The sequence below is a fragment of the Porites lutea genome, chromosome 3 (assembly GCF_958299795.1).
Source record: "Porites lutea chromosome 3, jaPorLute2.1, whole genome shotgun sequence".
Taxonomy (NCBI): Eukaryota; Metazoa; Cnidaria; class Anthozoa; order Scleractinia; family Poritidae; genus Porites; species Porites lutea.
The window spans coordinates 13347915-13367563 of record NC_133203.1 but is presented as its reverse complement, the minus strand read 5'-3'; the positions used below and the strand labels follow the sequence as shown (position 1 = coordinate 13367563).

The window sequence follows — 19649 nt, the reverse complement described above, 5'->3', positions numbered from 1 at the left end:
TTTGTTATTATTTCACCTAGTTATTTGATCGGCGACTTCATATTACCGCTGATTCGCGTAATTAAGGACAGTTTTTGCGATTTCCACTGAACACAAGAAAATCTTGATAATTTACTTTTGACTTGTGTTAATTTCAAGACCCAAGTATGGTATTTATTGAGTTTGTTAAAGTTTACACAGCTTAAAAAAACGTAAGCGGCCTTAAATCCTACGAGAATCTTTAACTGAAGAAGACAGTCGCACTAAGAACATATCCGGCAAGTCACACGTTTAAAGAAAAGGAGGTACGAATACTGAATTATTTGGATTTTATATTTGAAGACCCTGCACGTTGTTGTCGGGGCAATTTATTTTAACCTTAGCGCGGGTTTCATTGACCTCCTACGTGAGTGGGAGGCTCAAAAAACCGAAGAATTTTAAAGATTTCTTTAGTTTTGCCGACTTCCTGTTTTCTTTAATTTTCATCTCTTTTTTCTTTTCTTTGAGACAGGGCGGCAGTTCAGATTTTTTGCTGACACGTCTTATGTTTCATTTTCAGAAAAACAGGAAATAAAATAAACGAAATGGTTCACGCTGATGTGGGCCGCAAATGTTCGTAATTCCCTCATTTCGCGTTCAAGGTAAGATGGTTTCAAAAACTCTGATTTGGACAATTGTAACAGCACAATTCGCTCTTACAGTTTGTCACGACAAAAGCCAAATCTACACGAATAAATGGCTAGTTCAAATAAAAGGAGATACCGCAGAGGCTGACAAACTGGCACAGAAGCATGGCTTTGTAAACGAAGGCCGGGTAGGTCAAAACTTTTAGTGAAGTTTTAAAACTATCGCAGGCTCACTAACTACTTGCACCTAGCGTTTAATCATTTGCGTCATATTTATCATGGAATGAATACACGACACTGATTTAATTTAAGCGCTGAAATTGAGGGGGGGTGGGGAGGGGTCTTGAATTTAAATAAAAAAGGGGGTAAACAAAATGGAGGGCTGATTTGGAAAAGATCTTCCCCGAGTGGGCCATTCATGGAACCTCTCCACAAACCCCTCCCCAAAAGTTAACCTACCTTAGACATCTCAAAATAGTAAATCCGGTTGTCTAAAAGCGCAATTTTTTATACTCCCTGTCAAATCATTAAAGCAAAGATACGAGGGTGTTTACTAAAACAGGTTTTAAAAGTGGCTGGCAAAAGTGCATTCTAAACACTTTAAAATTAGTGTAGGTAATAGCATGATTTGTAGTGATATTTGGTATAAATACCACGAGTGATAATTCAAAATTGCAATATGTAATTTCACGAGCCGTTTGGCGAATGAAATTTGAGACAATTTTGAAATATGACAAGTGGTTTTTATGCCAAATAGTACATACAAATCATGCTATTAAATGTTTATACTACTAGACACAAAGGTTTTGTAATTTTCACATGTAGGTATTTCAAATTAAGCTGAAATACCACTGCTCTGAAGAAATTTCTTCTTTAGTAGTATAAACAAGGAAATCCCCAACTTCTACATGTAAAAGCCCAGACTAGAATACAATACAGGCAGAGCTGGATGTGCGCTGACTCTCTTAAGCCACATGCACTCAGTTTCTTGGAACATGAATAATATGTTACCATTGCAAATGTACATGTAAAAAAAAAAAAGGAACACACATTATTAATTCAGCAAAATTGTCCTTCTTTTTCTCTTATTTTGTCTTTGACCCATTTTATTCTCATTTAAATAATACTTAAGTAATCCTTCCTGGCCCCAGAAGAAAGTGATAATTAGAGTATAGGTATCCAGTAGAAAAACTTACGAAGAATATTTCACAAAGACAAAACCTGCACACTGAATTTCAGTTCTTTAGGAAAATAGAAGAGTTAATTTACACAATGTAGAAACCACAACAAAGTTTTATGCCTAAAAGAAAACAGTACACAATAAATGTAACACAATAGCTCTCTTACTATAATTACTATAATTTAGTCCCATAACTTCGGGCAATTAAAGGCCTGGACAAGTTCTAGTGCTAAATTTGAGAAAAGATGCAAGTGCTTATCATAGTTTTGGTCACTCTTTTTGCTGTATCACTGCAGTTAAATGGGATGCTTATGAGGTGAAAATTACATCAGGCAAAGCAAGATTATGCCAACTGAAGGGCCCTTTTGTGAAGAATTCATTATGCTTTCATCCTGGTAACTGGGCTGACCTATTCATATGGCAAAATTTTCCAGCCCACTTACCAAGGTCTCGGTTGGCAAAACCGAGATCTTAAAACCGAGCCAGCCTGCCCTCTCATACACATTCAAAATTTTATGAAGGATTTAGAGGTCAGAGGGGACCTTGGAAACCAGGCCAGCCTGGTTAACTGGGCTCATGTGAAGAGGCCCTGATGCAATTAAAAGTGACTTTAGGAAATCAAGCAGCCATACTTTGGCGATTTAAGTCAATTAAGTGCAACTTAAGGTGATTTCAGCCAACTCTCGGTTTAAGGAGATTCTAGGTGATTTAATGGAACTACAGTGTATGGGCAATTTAAGATCAATTACATATTTTAAGGCCAATTTCTATACAGCATGCATGCTTTTAGACAATGACCTGGCTATACCAGGAAGCAAGCAGGCTACTGACTTAGAATAAATCAGACAGAGGAAGAGGGCTTACCTTGAGAGGCTAAAGGCACAGCATGGGGAAACAGATAGTAGATACCTTGACAAAATTATTTGGGGGCCATAACTGGGATTGGAAACTAATACTTACATGTAAGAGTAGTAGCTTTGGAAGGCAAAATATTTATCTTACAGAACCTGTAGTTTAATAACTATAACACAGCACTGCATTTTAATATATACATCTAGTCTACTACATTCCATTAGATATAGAGAGCTGACCTCACCTGATTTTAAATAGTAGACCTGCAAATAAATAAACTTAAATATTGTTAACAAGACAGGAGGAGCCATACCTTATAAATGGTGCTTTATACTATCCAGTCTATAAACTTTATTTCCTCAAAAACATTTCAAGGATTTCCATGGCGGTCAGTGTAAAACGAAGACTGCGGACTGCGGACTGCAGACTGCGGACCAGAGGTAAAATGCAGACTGAGTGTAAAATGCAGACTGCAGACTAAGAGTAAAACGCAGACTGGGGTAAAATGCAGACCGAGCATAAACTGTAGTCGTTGAAGGGTTTAAGGGCAAAAAATGTCCCCCAATACATGTAAACAAACACTTACTTGACGACATCTGCTTGCACAAATACATTCCTTTCTTCTCTGGAACGTCGTCGGTGACCCGAAAACATAATCGTAATCTTGAACCTTTTTTCCGTCTGAGAGACTTCACGCTTCAACTTTAGATGCGAAGTTTACGATATACGTGACCAGGGACCGTGAACTGGTACAACACCACGAAGTTTACGCTTAAATGAAAGCTGCTGACCCAAAATACTGTACAGGAAGAATTATGGCGATAAAAAAGGAGTAAATCATTCCAACAACAAAGAAAGATATTCTGCAGGAAATTTGGATGACCTTCTTTGAAAGTATTGCAAATCAAGGTACGCAGACTTAAGCTGTTTGGATTTTCATTGAAACTTCTGGCGAATGTGCAATTCACTTCGATAAGGAAGCGAAGTGTGTAACTGATACCGGCTAGCTATTTCACCGATTTGGAGAAGAAGGAGCACAAATGTTTAAAAATGTCTACAGTTTTTATCCTGCATTTTGCACCCAGCCTGCGTTTTACTCTCAGTCTGCAGTCTGCATTTTACACTCAGTCTGCACTTTACCCCTGGTCCGCAGTCTGCAGTCCGCAGTCCGCAGTCCGCAGTCTTAATTTTACACTGACCGATTTCCATGGTTGGGCTATCTCAATGCTCTGTATAAGGTGCCCTGGATAATTAACTCAACTGTACGTGAGTGCTTCCATCTTGAGCCAAAGAAAATTACACTCTCGGAGAATTTGACGAAGAACCACCCTTGTGCCATAAAAAGCAATAAAAGCATGTGTTACATGTTCAGAGACAGTCAGCATCAAAACGCCCAGCCAACACTCATCCAAATGCAATAATGAATACTGTCGAATAGAACGCCCTGGAGTAAACCGACATCGAAAATCCAGCAACAGAACAAACCATTTTGCTCCTCTCTGGTTTGCAACAAGCAAAGTACTCCTATCCTATCGCATATCTTGTTCTGTTAAATTAGCTGCCTCGTCAGTGTATAAATTTAAATCCCCGAGTCTGTCTATAGCAAGTTAAAACGCCCGCCATTTTTGTTTGACCCATAATCCCGTTCGTTTCTTTAGCTGTGGGTACCAATCCCCACGTTCATGTACGACTCACGCAAGCTTTCCTGCAAACCGACTCAGTAGTGATTCTGTACCTTGCAGTGTGCTTCTTCTTGATCAAAATATCGAGTAGTAGGCTGTCTGTACTCCTCTGTTTTTCCAATTAGACATGATTAGATGGTCGAGAGCGAGCGTTTAGTCTTAAATCGAGAATCTATTACCTTGATCATTAGACGGATAGCCATCTTTAATTTTTGTTCAAATCTACCGAGGGATTCCCGCCTCCCGCCTTATCAGTGGATTTGAGACTCTCTCCTTGGCTACAATTACACTTGAAAGCAAGATGGCCTTTCATGACAGTAAGTGCTCGATCTCAATGATCATACAGAAAAACATAAAACTGTGAACGTCGTTTCAACAGTGTATGATTTTAGTCACACAATGCGAGTGGTCACGCACACGTGTAATAAATTTGGCGGCCAAATTTTCCATCAATGGAAGTCTATTCTCGTTTTCAACAACGTACATGGTGATAAGGCGTTTTCGAAGTAGGGAAATATGCTTTACATGAAGAAATTGGCAACTTACTTGTACACCTACTCAGAGTGACAACAGTCTGCATATTGCGTGTACTATTGCGGGATGAATACATGACTTGTATGTAAGGTTGCCTCTGTGACACCTTGATAGTATATTGGTTTTATATTTGTGCTTTCGACGTAAACTTGCCTTTTTCCAAGTCAGTTTAGTAAATTGTAATGCATGATAGCAATTCACTTTAGTTATGAGTTAACAAAAAAACAAACAGACAAACAAAAATAACTTTAATTTAATGCATATGTGAGTATGCAAAATTTTTTTCCCCTTTTCACCATAAATTTTGTTGAATTCCTTACATCCACAGAAAAAGTTCAAAATAAGCGTTATTAATTCATGTTCTTTTGTATGTCTCTTGTTTTGAGGTTTTTTATTAATGATATAGATAAACAGACAGTCTAAAGCAGAGAAAACATGCCAAAAATGGCTATTATGGAAATGATAACCACCTCAGATAATTGATTGCCACTGGCCCGGTAACCAAAAATGCAAAGGTGACTGAACCATCTTTGCCTCTCATGATCTTTCAAAATTTAGTTAGAACCAACACTACCTTAAAATCCAGTCATTAACAGAACCTTACACATTTTAATCAATTACCTTAATTTCTGTGTCTTTACATTCAGGTTGTCTCTACATATTTCAGTTTCCGCTGTGATGTGGTACATGAGCATTCATCAACACCAAGCAGTCCTTTGAGTGAAAACTTGTTGAGTGAAGACCAGGTTAGAATTAAATGAGTTTGTATAACTTAAACAATGGGTTTGTTGTTACCATTATTAATATTGTCACTAATAAACTAATCTCATGCAACATTGTTTGCCAACAGCTCCCAACATTGTTGGATGTTACATGTTGCGTCCATTTGCACACCCTGTTGCATGTTGTTGGGAGTTGTTGTTCAAAGTTTGAAACCAGTCAAACTTTCAGCTACCTGCAAATGGATGCAACAACTGTTGGGAGTTGTTGGCCAACAATGTTGCACCCAGTTTGCCAGGGCTTGAAAGTTGTAATACTTTGTACAGACACATAGTCCACATACTTGTAGTTATTTTAAGCTACACTTACTCATTTGATCACATTTCTTTGTTCTTTCTTTCCTACCTTTCTTCCTTCCTTCTTTTTTCTCTTATTCATTCATTCATTCATTCATTGTTTAGTTCATCTGTTCGCCTGTTTGTTCGTTCGTTCGTTCGTTCGTTCGTTCGTTCGTTCGTTCGTTCGTTCGTTCGTTCGTTCGTTCATTCATTCTTTTATTCATTGTCATTGTTTCTCCTCAGACTCTTTCTGAATGTCTATATTCTTTTTTCTTTCCTTTTTTACTTTTTCTTTCTTTCTTTTCCCTTTGGCACTTTTTTATTTTTGTGTCTGTTTTTTTCTTTCTTTCTTTTTTTCTTTCCTTTTCTTTTTGTTTGTTTGTTTCTCAATTATTTCTTTGTTTTCAATCTTTTCTCAGGTACTCTGGTTGAAGCAACAGACTTTAAAATCTTATCAGTTATATTCTAACCTCAATGTGCAGTTTAATGATCCAAGCATTGGTTTGCAGTGGTACATAGTAAGTTATAGAAGTTATCAGTCATTACAGCAATGCCTTATGATCTCTTTTCAGCGAGGGTTTTTTAAAACAATAATATTTAAGGTAAAAATAAATGGTAAAAATTTACAATGACGTTTGGACCATGCTTTGGTCATTAGCAAGTTGAGTATGAGAATAAAAATTAGCATGCAACAAACCTCTGTATAATGAGGTCCTCGGTACATGTATAATGAATGATTTCCCTTACCCCAGTAATAGCGGAGCACCATGGGTAAGAAAATTTGGTAAACTATCCATCCGAGAAAATTTGGTTATGACGTAGCGTACGCCCGCCCGTCCGTACACACACTTCATGTAAGCCGATGTCAAATATCACAATATAGCTTGCACAACTTGACTAGCCTCTTAGTTATGTAAGCCATCCGCATGAGTACGATTAGATTGACAGCTGTCAAAATCAGACATTCGCTGACAATTGTCACATGACCGTCTCGCGGGCTCAGATAAAAGACCAGTCGTTTTGCCCCTATATATAAGCTGATATAATATGTCACACTTACCAATTCAACATAAAAACGAAACTACGCCGGGCAAGGCTGTCAGTTGGCTGACAGTCGTTTAAAGTTACATTGGCAAGCCAAATTAAGGTCAATTGAAAGCTGTCAAAATGGGACATGTGCAGACCACTATCAGAATACTAATAACGAGGGCTCAGGTTCGCTCAGGTACACGATCTGGCATTTTCCACTACATGCCGGACGGAAATGTCCTACCCACACTCGTAGTCTGTTAATTCGAATACTCGCCATTCTAATGAAGGTTAATTGACAGCTGTCAAACTAGAGTATACGCTGACCATCATCACCTGAGTGGATCGCGGGCTCATTTTTCTATCTATTGAGGTCACGTAGTGTTTAAAGTTTTGCGCTGATATTTTATTTGATCATGGGCTCAATTCGAAGCCCCATAGCTTTATAGAAAATCTATCCATCCTAGAAAATTCGGCAATCACGTGACCGTACACCGACCACCCAACCTTCCGTCTGTTCACACCACAGGCATACCAATGTTTAATCTCACTCTTTCTAGCTAGTTTTGGAGCCTGCAACCTGATATTTTGATTAATTGACAGCTGTCAAAGCAGTGTTTCTGCTGACCAGTATCGCCTGACTGTATCGCGGGCTCAGGTATAGACCCTCTGAGTTCGAGTAATATTTTGAAGGTATCCGCTGACAAGTTGCTACTTTTCAAATGATCGCAGGCTCAAGTTTTATTTTTTTAAAAATGCATATGAAATAAGTCGTGTTTCATGAGCCGCACTTTTAAGATGTTGATTTCGAACTGATTTCGGACACGAAAATTCAACCGGTTTTTACATTGACATGCAGGGAAGGCAATCGCTTTTGACTTTTCTCACTGTCACGCGTTGATCACGCTCTACGTCCAATTTTTGTGTTCTGATTGGTCAAAATTTGACAGGTGAGTTTATGCGGAAAATTTATGCAGCGTTTGGAAACTTGCTTACTGATAGCTGGAGCTGAGAGAGTTTTGTGTCATCTTGTGATGTTTTAAACTGTCTTTTTCTACTTGGTGTACAAAATGAAATACAGCTGCTATCAAGATTGTTCTGTAATTCGTGGCTGGTTTGTTTATTGCGCTTTTTGTTGACAAATGCACCGCTTGTCAAAGTCATTGGAAATCCGATTTCGTAGTATCGTTTTCAAAAATGAGCTTACTCACTTGCCCTTGCTTGAGGCGTAAGAGGGTTGAAAAGTCTCAAGCGATTCTGGAACACTTGATGACCTTCAGAAGCAGCATCTCGACTGGTAAGCCTGAGCCATTATTGTTTTTGATGTGTTGTTTTTTCGGTTTCCTGAAGTCGAGCGTATGGTTTATGCTGCTTAAGTTAAAACACGAGCAATGATCTAACCTACAATAGTATCAGGTTTAAAAAGCCTTTAGACATTTTTTGACCCGCAAATTCAAAGAAAAGGTTCCGAAGATTATTTAGTTATGATTTTGGCTGTAAACAGAAAGCTCTGAGCGATTTTCTTGCCTCGAGTTTATCTTGAAAAAGAGCGAACACCGGGAAGCCGGCTTAAAACATAAATAAGCTTATGCTTGCCTGACTCATGATTTTCTGAGACACTTTACCCTCAATACTTCTCTTCGTGAATGAAAATTATTGTCTCTGTACATGTTTCACCGAATTAAACTTATTTTATTGATTGTTAGTAGTCCCTCTCGCAATTTTCATCGCTGCACCGGTTGTTTCCAGTCGAACATAAACATCGCATGCAGGAATACTCAAAACGCCGCGCGTAAATATCACTCGCTTTTAAAGATTACACATAACAAAATCATACACAGTTTAATTAATAAAGGGAAATAAAACCTAAACATAATAATTTCTCTATCATGTTGAAGCGTAAATGGTAACTCTATTAATCGCACTGCAAACTTGAGAACCCGTCCGGCTGGCCGAAAAGTGATTTTGGGAATTTTTTTTTATCGTTTTCATTAAAAGCCCATAATTATTACCCTGCATATCACATAAGACCAGATTTTTCTAACAGAAAACGTTTTATAATTCAACGCTATAATTTGTTGTGCAAAGGAAGCGCGTGCTTTGATCGTCGTGGATATTGAATGAGTGCAAATTCTCTTGCAAAATTGTGAAAAACTGCAGAATTATAGGTTTAAACATGGATAATTATCCATGGTTTAAAGAGGGCAAAAAAGAACAAATTCTGTCCGAGGTCTGTGTACTGTTTACCTGAGACGTGATGAGAAAAAGTATGTTTAAAAGGCTGGTTTACACGCCACAAGATTCGTCGCCAAGATTTACTATTAAACTAAACTTGTCGAACACAAAAAATCCGGCCTGATTTTTATTTTGGCCTCTCTTTTAGACAGAGGAATGCAACGTGTAAATTGGCTGCCACCAAGGACTATCGTGGCGCATGTGTTTCTTGAAATTATATTTCGGGGTTGTCCAATTATCCATAGTCTCTCTAACGGAGCATTGTTGGAGAGACTGGTGAATGCCACATTATGATGCTACAGCTAATGCAAATACAATACACCAATAGGTCTATTTGTTTTCCAGGCCTAATCCACTGTGATCGAACATGATTGCTATTTTTCGGTGTACAAATAAGACTATTTAATAACTCGATGTAAAATTTGTTTCACTCTTGGACGGTCAAATTCTGATTTTTCTCTAAAATCACTCAGCCTTTGCCTCAAAAGTCAAATGAATGTGCCCTGATCTGTGGATTACAAGTTTATTGTTTGATTTAAACTATGAATTTATTGACGGGAGCTTCGCTTTTAGCCCTGGCTAAATCTATATATTAGTAAAATATATGACAAAGAACCTCTCTATAATGAAACCTTGTTATATTTACCAGTCCCTTAGCCCCTCACTCGAGAAAATTGATGTTAGTCACTCTTGAGACTTAAGCCGTTTAAGAACTGGATAAGTGTATCCACCAGGACAATAAGGTGACCATTTTTAAGATCTTGTCCCTTAATGTTCGATTTTGTATAGCTCAATCCACATCTCTGCCCGGATAGCTCAGTTTGTAGAGTGCCAGTTAGCCAATCGGGAGGACATGGTGTCAAACCCCGCCCGGACCAACAACCAGGGTCTTTACTGGTTGACTGTGATTCAAGATCTTGTCTCAGTTCAGATGATCTCGTCATTGAGAGGTGACGTTAAGCCTTGTCTCCTTCATCCTTCCTTATCAATTGTAAGGGGACGTAAAGAACTCACACTGTTGTTCGAGAAGAGGAGTTCGCGTAAACCCCGTTAGTGTGGTCTATCTATAATGGGCGAAGATACTGTTTCCGGCCCGCAGTAATTGAGGTCGTGCACTGTTGCAGTGAATCTGCCAAAATTTGCAAACCTGGTGAATAAATAAATAAATAGATAAATAAATAAATAAATAAATAAATAAATAAAGTTGACCAAAAGGTTCTAGAAAAGAGGTTGACTCAAACCAGTGAATTGTGGTCTAATGAATTAATAGAGCCATGCATTTTTTGTATGAACTTGTCAGAATGCAACTACAGAGAATAACTACAATATTAAAGAGGTCTGGGCAATGAATTATACCGGAGCTGGAATAGTTGTGGCCGTGGTCGACGAAGGGCTAAACACGAACCACCCAGAGCTGCGCGAGAATTACGTGAGTGTCAGTAAAAACCTGCGCTGTAGCTTGCAGTTGCTTTTGCATGTATGTGTGCGAAAGACTAACCAAGCTCTGTTTGTGTATTCAATATGTGTTTGTGTGTATTACAGAAAAGAAAAGAAAAGAAAAAAAATCTTTAGTTATACACTCCTTAGCTAGTTCACTAATACCTTCTGCTTTTCATAGGATAAAAAAGCCAGTAAGGATTTCGTTGATGGCGATTCGCATCCTGAACCGAGTAGTAGTTACGTTATGTCTGGGTAAGTTAGTAGTTCTAGGTTCCCGGATGAACTACTCGCCTTGCAAGGGAATAAGGACTGTGGATGTGGCTAGACTACCTCTACCAATATATTTTCCAGCGTTTTTTAAAAGCCATATTTTGCCAGTCCCTACTTTTTTCATTAGCATAATTCAAGCGGAGGTTATAACCATCACATTGTACCTCTGTGGACTCGCGGTATGAGTTTACCGCTAATACTGACATCCTCTGGGGTTAGTTTATAACACTCTCTTGAACAATTGTCTTGAGAAACCAAAGTGTACCTCTTTTCGTGTGGGCTTAAACTCAATCTGCACATGACTTGGGACATGTTTAACCCTACTGATTTGTTTTAACCGTTAGGCATGGCTCAAAGTGTGCCGGGATAATTGCTGCGAAAGGAGATAATGGATTTTGCGGCGTTGGCTTGGCTTACAACGCAAGGATAGGAGGTAAGACATAAAATTTCGTTCTCTTACTTTTCCATGGCCTCTGTCACAGTAATAAAACACGTTTATGCTGGTCTATCGTATTGAGAGCAGCCACCGTGGTGAAAAGATAGAACATGGCCTATCTGACCAAACACACTCCTTTAGTCTGCTTGTGATTTCCAACGACGTTCTGCATAACTCGATCTACACCCGCTGAAAAGAGCACTAAAAAGTATTAGACTGCAAAACAGTCCACATTTTTGCTTATTCAAGTGCGTGCGAGCAGTTGATATAATTTTTTTTCTTCTATCGTGCCCCCCTCTGTCTGAAAACAGGGACTTTAAGGTTCAAGGACGCGACGGCAAAGAGAACGTCTAAAAAAACAATAGGTTTAAAAAGGATAAAAAATCCGGATCATTAGGATTTTTCGTCAACAAAAGAAACGATGTATCCAAAAAAGGATTATTTTTTATTCATTTCCATAGAAACGACCCACAGTATCTACGGTTGCTAACGATGTGGCAAGCTTGCTGATCTTTCATTGTATTCTGACGATTAGCTCAAGGATGCTGGTTTAGACGGGGCAAATGAAGTTGAATCTTGCAATAAGATATGTACTGGAAAAGTCCAGTCTTACAAGACACACCGCCGAAGTTGTGTAGTAGTTTTGTCCTTGTGAACTAGAACAATGCAGTTTCTGTTTGAATTGCGATTTTACCACTCCGATAAAACGGATAAAATGGATCGTTTAATTCATGCGTCGGGTTAAAAAATGGTCGTAAAGATGAGCAGTGTTGTCAAACAGCTGATGTATGTTCTAAAATTGTTTCGAGTTACCTCTGGCATTATTCACTCTTTTCGGATCCGTAGTAGATAAACGCTTCGGATCATGTATCCAAGGTATCCGGTTTTGGATATGATCCAAAGAATCCACCTCCGTTGAGGATCATTTGGATCAATAACCCGTTTTTGGATTTTAGTCAAGAAACGAAAGATCCGTTTTCGGATAGCAAAGAAACGCACCCTTAATAAGCAAAACAACAACTTTGCACGTGCATCACGCTTTTTTGTACATTTCTTTGCCGTTTTTGCACGACTAGGACGTGAAAATGCCAAATTTCGCGTTTTTTTTGAGAACGTAATGGTGATCTTACACGGGACGATTAACAACGACGATTTTTAGCGCAACAGAGCGTTGCAATGTTGGGACAATGACTTGTTGTAACTATTCGAATCAATGTTGCAACAATGTTGCTCAACGCTGTGTTGCGCTAAAGAATCGTCGTTGCGAATCGTCTCGTGTAATATCACCTTAAAAAAGCAACGACGAAATTTTATTTCGCTCTCTGAACTTGAATATAGTCCCTTGGAATTTAAAGTCAGGAGAGTTCGCGTACATTTGACAAAGTAAGTAAGAAGGTATAATCGCGATACTGAGACTGAAAAAACGCAAATTCACTTTTAAGCGGCGTTCTCGTTGCTGTCGCGTCGTTGGATTCTAAATCAACAGAACACGGCTTGATCTATGGGTAAATGTGAATTACCTCTGATTGTGTTATAGATGCTGGAAAGACCTAAATTATTACGGTTTTGCCCGAGTTCGCCTAGATTTTATAATATTGTCTTCGAACGTTCTATAATGATTTCGGTCAAAAGGTCGGTTGGATTAGTTTCAGTATAGAAACATGAATTGTTGGTATGCAGCCGACGCTACGGAAATCGTAATGATAGTTGACAAGAAAATTATGACAACAAAACCGTTTCCATCCGTTAGAAACTAAATTGTTTTCAATTCAATACTGCAATAAAAAGGTTGATTTCAGAGTTCCGAACAAAGCTTTCCCGTGAAACTGAGTTTGATTTTTATGAGAAATATGCTAAAAAATTATATATTTTCCTTCATATCTAATGAGGTTTCGCAATTAGCCTAGTTGTAAAACAGCGACTTAAGATTTTCTTGTTTTAAGTTGACAACTACTCTGCATTGTTGGTTAATATTTGATTTATTTCAATAAGTTTGCGCCATAATGACAGTCTTAATTCCAATGAAGAAGTTCCTTTTAGCTCTTAACGTGAACGACCACATCTCTCATACAAAGTTTCCCCGATCAATCTAGTCCTAAAACAAACTTGGAACTTTATTTAAATGCTTCCAGGAATTCGCTTATTCAAAGACCAAATGGCAACTGATATGACGGAAGCAAAGGCTCTAATGTTTAACCGCGACTACATTGATATATACTCCAACAGCTGGGGGCCTGATGATAGAGGTTTTCTAGTAAAAGGACCAGGCAGGGCAACTCAAGCCACACTTGAGGAAGGAGCGAAAGAGGCAAGATGACACTATGCTTTGTTCGTCTTATGATAGAGAGCTTTTAAGCTCCACGTTTACGGCAAACGGCAAGCGGTTGCTTTCCGTTTGCCATCGAGAATCACTGCGTCTCGTCCTAAAGCTCGACGTATTAATATATCTCAGTTTACAGTATTCATAGAAAGTCGGTTTTCTTTTCTTAACAGTCCTTTTATGGGAAACGTTGTATTGAAGCACACAGTTGTACGATCCCTTATGAATGCGACAGCTAACAATAAATAAATAAATAAATAAATAAGATTTTACTGACGTTTTAAGTCAACTCTTCATGGCAAACGACAAACGGCGAAGGTGAAAAATTAACAAAGAAAATTCAGTTTATCACGTATCTATCTCCGCCATTTGTCGTCGTTGCCTCAAACCTGGTGCTTAACCTCTACAAATTATACTGAACTTAAGTTACTTTAAACTTTAACACAATCTTTTCACTTCTTTACGTGCATGTTTTGAGTAATACGCTTGTGTTGCGGTCGAGCGTTTTACAATAAAGTGACATCACTATGGTATTTACCGCCGATAAATGTGCATTATTCTCTAGGGACGTAAAAAAAGAGGATCTATATTTGTGTTTGCGGCTGGTAACGGTGGAATATTAGCAAAAGACAGCTGTGCATACAATGGTTATGTCAACAGTATTTATACTATTGCTATATCGAGTGTTAATAGAGATGGATCAGTGCCTTATTATGGAGAACGCTGCCCTGGCATAATGGCGGTTGCTTATAGCAGAGACTCATTTGGAGATAAAAACCCCGTGGTAAGTCAGGATTTCAATCTTGAAAATACTCCAAGTTCCTTAAGGATTAAGGGACAAACACAACTCTTTGACGTATGGCAGAACTACTGTCTGTAGAATGTCAAAAGCTAATACTTATTTTGCAGTTCGAAATCTGTTTATCTCGAAAATAAGATGGAAAGTAATAACGTCTGTAAACCCTATGGTCTAGGGTGTTAACTTCGGTTATCCAAATGCTAATACGCGTTTATTTGAGAGCGAAGCGGACGAAGAAACTGAATCGTAATTTTACCAAAGAAGAGAATTCCAGTCTGGTCAAAAATCGCAAGACACAGTTAGAGGACGACACTGGACTGGCAGAGATCCGAGATGTTTTGCTAGAGAAAAACGGGCGGTTCCTTCGACTAGCAAACGTGCCTGCACCTGATCTTGACAACATGCAGGATAGAGGTTTCACTAGTTTTGCATCTAACATGATAAAACCATCAGTTAATAAAACAAAATGGAGTAGTTTGTTAGCCAGGATCCGCGCCCTTATACTTTATATTTCGTTACCGGGACTTTCGAGAAACGGGCCCCTGTAGCTTTTTTTTTTCTCAAAGACCAACGAAGGAAAGATGGAAGCAATTTCGAGCCAGACACAGTGTTTAGTTTTCAAAAGACTCCAACGTCACATAAGGTAGCTAAAACTTACGGTGTTCTTAGTTTTGACTGACTAAATTTTTTCAACCTGACGCTTTTGCATTTTGATTTACTTTCAAAGCTTTCAGCTCAGTGTGATTTTGTTTTCTTGAGCCAATGAAAACTTTCACTTTCTGATGCCTGTCAAATGACTGCCAAATCGCTTGACCTGCACTTTCTATCCAGTACCCGGAACAGGTCGCGATAAAATAGATATCTTATTACTAAGCGTTAGTAATAAGATATTTATTATATCTCGTGTTGTAAGGCTTGTTTTTTTGGCCCCTACTGTAAATTACGGACCGTCTTTTTTTTTTTTTTTCTATCGATTTATGGCCTGCGTGCTTCCCGCTTGGGCCATAAATCGATAAAAAAAAGAAAAAAAGAAAACTCGGTCCTTGAGTCACTGTACGGATCTCAAAGTCTTTTTTTTTTCTATCGATAAAAAAAAAAAGAAAAAAAAGAAAACTCGGTCCTTGAGTCACTGTACGGATCTCAAAGTCGGCTAACAAGAGGTATTAATCGCATTTCGTTGTTATTAACAATTCTTTGCAGGTTACCGCTGGTCAGGATGGGAAATGTGAATACTATTTTGGTGGAAGCTCTGCCGCGAATGCAATGGCGTCAGGATTGATCGCACTCGCCCTTGAGGCCAAGTACGACTAAGTGTATAAACGGATTACTTCAAAAGTAGCAAAGATAACAACCGGTAATAGGAAGCTTAAGCAACCATGAGGACAACGGCATTTAAAACGTCACTAAAAAAATAATTGTGTTCTTTTTATAAAATTTCATCGCGGTTATTTAGCCTCTCTCAATTTGTCAAATGTATGGGAACTTTCTTGGAGCTGAACTCTAAAACGCTATATTCAACTTCAAAATAGGAATGAAAGTTCCAAAGTATTCATGTCTTCCATAAAACCGTCACCTAAAGTAGGAAGTCACTCAGTGGACATGCTGTGGAAGTGAAAAAAATGTAACAAAAAGCTAAGCGTGATGCACGAGCAGAGTTGTCTTGCTCATAATAAGCCATTTCCGCGTTCCCCCGGGTTTCTGTTTCTAAACGAGGGTAGGTGCTCAGCCTTTGATATGGAAATCGTTGAAAATCAGAAAGGTTGTGCACCTAGCCTCATTTTGAAAGTGAGGGTTCTTGGAACTCGGAAGTGGCCTATCTTTTTGACGTCCTTACTGCCATCTTCGTCGTGGCTGCTCAAGCTCCCTAATTAGACCCGATTCAGACGCCCCACTTCACATGAGCCGAACTGAATTGAATGTTACTAATATGGGGAACGGGGAGTGGGGAACGAGTATGGGGAAGGAACGGGGAAATTAAAAATTGGAACAAATCCTAATGTGAACCCTAGCCCTATCAGTAACTTCATTTACAATTCCCGCAATTTATTCCCACTTTTCATTTTCCCGTTCCCTGTGTTTGTTCCCTGCTTCTTTTTCCCCGTTTTAGTGAACAGGGAACTGAATTCAGTGAATGAAGTTCATGTGAACTACGGCGTCTGAATCAATTCAGCCGGCCTAAATTAATTTGACTCTGACTAAATTCAAATTCCATTCGGGTCATATGAGGTATGGCATCTGAACCAGGGCCCAACAATCCAGTGTCGAATAAAACATTGACCCTGAATAAAAGCAGCAAAGACGCATGTTTACATGTTTATATGGCGAAAACCAGCCCAAGTAGAAGGGTCACCCTCCAAGCCGAGTCAACGTTAGCGAACCTTTATACGAGAAAAAAGGTTGATTCCCTTGCTCGAACGAACAGCGCTCGCGCATGCTCTGACTGTCTCACCTTGATTGAGTTGACCCGGCTTGGTGAGCCAAGGTTTTTATATGGAGAATAGTTGGCGCGGCTGCGAGGGTGATGACCCTAATATCACAAAAGAGTGACCCGCCTGGGCGGGCTCGCCCAGGGTAGCTTGGCCAGGCAGGTGATCCTTGACAATAAACTGGGCCTTAGCCTCAATTTCGAGTAAATATATTTACAAATTCCAGCGAGAGGACCTGTTCACAACGTTGTCTATTGTTTATTTTAATCCTGTTGGTATTTATGATGATATCACTGACCCTGTATCCGCAATGTATCATTTGGATGTAGATTGTAGCTCCAAAAAGGACTACTATACTAGTCACACAAATAGGGACACCGCTTATTTACAAGCGGAAATGCGTTAAGTAGGCTAACTATAGATGAAGTCATATCTTTATGGAGCAGTGTGGGTGGGTCTTGATATTTCCAGCTTAAGATACACTGCATGCAGTGATTGATGAGAAAACCAGAGCATTTAGGGTCGGTTATTTAAACGAAGCCTAACGTAGGCCGCGGTTTAAGACATCATTGGACCTCCAGATCTCTTCCTTAACTCCGTTTAAATAAGTAGCCCTTGGTTTTCATGCGTGTGAGTTGAACTAAAGCTCGGCGAGACACATCCGCACCGGACGCCCTTATAATGAAGTGGATTCTGTCTTTCACAGGATTCTTTCAAGGTAAAATTATTAGGATCATAATGCTATTAGATACGGAGCAACAATGGAAAATGTACTAAGAAAAATAACGCAAGTATGTATGCGCCCTTAGTAAAAGCAGTGATTTTTTTTTTTAGTAAAAATTTGTCGTGGCGGGACGTTCAACACATCATTGTTAGAAGTTCAAGGTTCGCTGGAAGGAATCCGCCTGATATGGTTGAAAATGGCGCTGGGCTGAAAGGTTAGAGGAAACAAAAAGCGTTAACAAATTTATTATTGAATGTGGCTGACTGTTTGCCGCGTTTCTTAATAACACAACATCCTTTTGTTCTTTTTTATGTCCTTAAGAATCCGTAAAGAAACTATTTTCTTCTAGTTGGCCTTAACAACAAAGAAAAGCTAACGGTTCAAATGTAATTTTTACCTTTTGGTGGATCTAAGGATTTTCTCGTTTCATGGTAGATTGAATTGAACGAAGGAGGGATTTTTTTTTATTCATCAAGACAAAGTTATAGAATACCATTTTTCAGTCCTTTTTTGATTCCGTCTGTTTGTAAGATGTTCCCGATCTAGTAAAGTTGTTAAGTGATCAATATCATATGGCCTTATTTTTAGAGGAAACGAAACGCTTTCGGGACTTTCCCACGTTTGATAAAGCGTTGGATTTTGACAGCAACAAAGCACTTTTAACATTTAAGGAATTCTATTAATTTTAATTAAAAAATCATACAAGAAATCAGAAGCTTCAAACTGCAAACTAGTCAGAAACAATCCTCCAGCAATCTTGTTTATTTTTTTGAAGCTCTTAGGTGTACCTGGCGAAGCTTTCGTCTCTTGCCCGCAAAATTTAAGACAAGAATTAAGGACTTTAAGAATACCGAACTAGCTATTGCCTGAAGTAAGGGTGAATTCTTCTCGCCCAATAACTTCGCTATATAAAAGAAAATTAAGAGGCTAGCTCTTTCTCTCTATATACTTTACTCCGCTTTTTTCATGCAAAAACTTTGATAACAGGTGACCAATACACTTTTTAATTATAGGTTGTATGTTCACGCGAACAGCAGTAACTAACAATGCATTTAAAATATACAGAAATGTTAGGTATTGTTGTCCACGAAAATATGAAACTTGGAGACAATATAGCCTGCGAAAACAGCTGTTTCTCCTCGCTCATCGCCGCTGGGGGACGTTTCGCGAGGAGGAACGTCTGCGACTCAGCCACAGAAATTCCATACTGTTGACGTAAAATCAGGAATCCTGTCATAAGCGCTGATTGGACGTCGGAGTAGTTATGTTGTTCTAGCCATTGTTTAGGAATGACAGACGTCGCGTTTTTAAAAAGATTGAAACTACTATCAGATGAGATTGCATTTCAAAAGCGCTTCCGTCGTTTTTTACCGATAACGGTCGACCTCAAGATTGTCCAAGTTTTAACTTATTTGTGTTCATAAAAACTTCATCCCACAATATCTTGATAACGCTCTGATAAATTTCGAACATCGAGGCGGCCATTGGAGGAAAAAGCTCCCTTGAACAATTTTGGAAGAAAAGTTCCCAGTGCCAAGAAATACGGCTGCAAGTAAAATAGGTAATTTCGTTGCTATGACATCTCCGATGTCATTGTAACCTTGATCATGATAAATTATCATCTCTATGTAATACAGCTGTGTTTGTAAGTTTTTCAAATCATTGTTAATGGCGACGTAGTTTATAATTATGCTCAAGGTATTGACACTGAAAAACCCCATCGAGCCAACTTAAAAGTGAAATGTTTCACGGGAAGACTGTTTCTGTGAGAACATGTACAGTCCTTAATGATAATCCTGACGTTAGATGCAGCAAAACCGGAGTGACCCATTCAGCCTTGAGGATTGCTTGTCATATGAAAAGCTTTCCTTTTTCGTTTTACGTTCATTTTAGTTATTTAAGATGTATCTCTTTTATTTTCTATTACTTTGTAGTTAGCAATTATTTGGGATTTGGGCTAATGGACGCACTTCAAATGGTCAATTTTGCAAGGAAGTGGAAGAATGTACCGAAACAAAAGCATTGTGAAGTGCAAAAATACCTAGGCATCTACGACAAG

General features: G+C 38.7%; 1 protein-coding gene across 1 annotated transcript in view; it reads left to right on the top strand.

Moving 5' to 3' along the window:
* The first annotated feature begins 625 nt into the window (after positions 1–625).
* Positions 626–19649, top strand: part of LOC140931586 (furin-like) — a 27223-nt gene continuing 8199 nt past the window's right edge. Inside the window, exons 1-11 of the mRNA XM_073381388.1 lie at positions 626–793; positions 5501–5599; positions 6331–6429; positions 10476–10604; positions 10794–10867; positions 11230–11318; positions 13454–13629; positions 14207–14425; positions 15641–15741; positions 17701–17804; positions 19525–19648. Coding sequence (XP_073237489.1) covers positions 626–793; positions 5501–5599; positions 6331–6429; positions 10476–10604; positions 10794–10867; positions 11230–11318; positions 13454–13629; positions 14207–14425; positions 15641–15741; positions 17701–17804; positions 19525–19648 — 1382 coding nt within the window. The remainder of the gene's footprint in view (positions 794–5500; positions 5600–6330; positions 6430–10475; positions 10605–10793; positions 10868–11229; positions 11319–13453; positions 13630–14206; positions 14426–15640; positions 15742–17700; positions 17805–19524; position 19649) is intronic.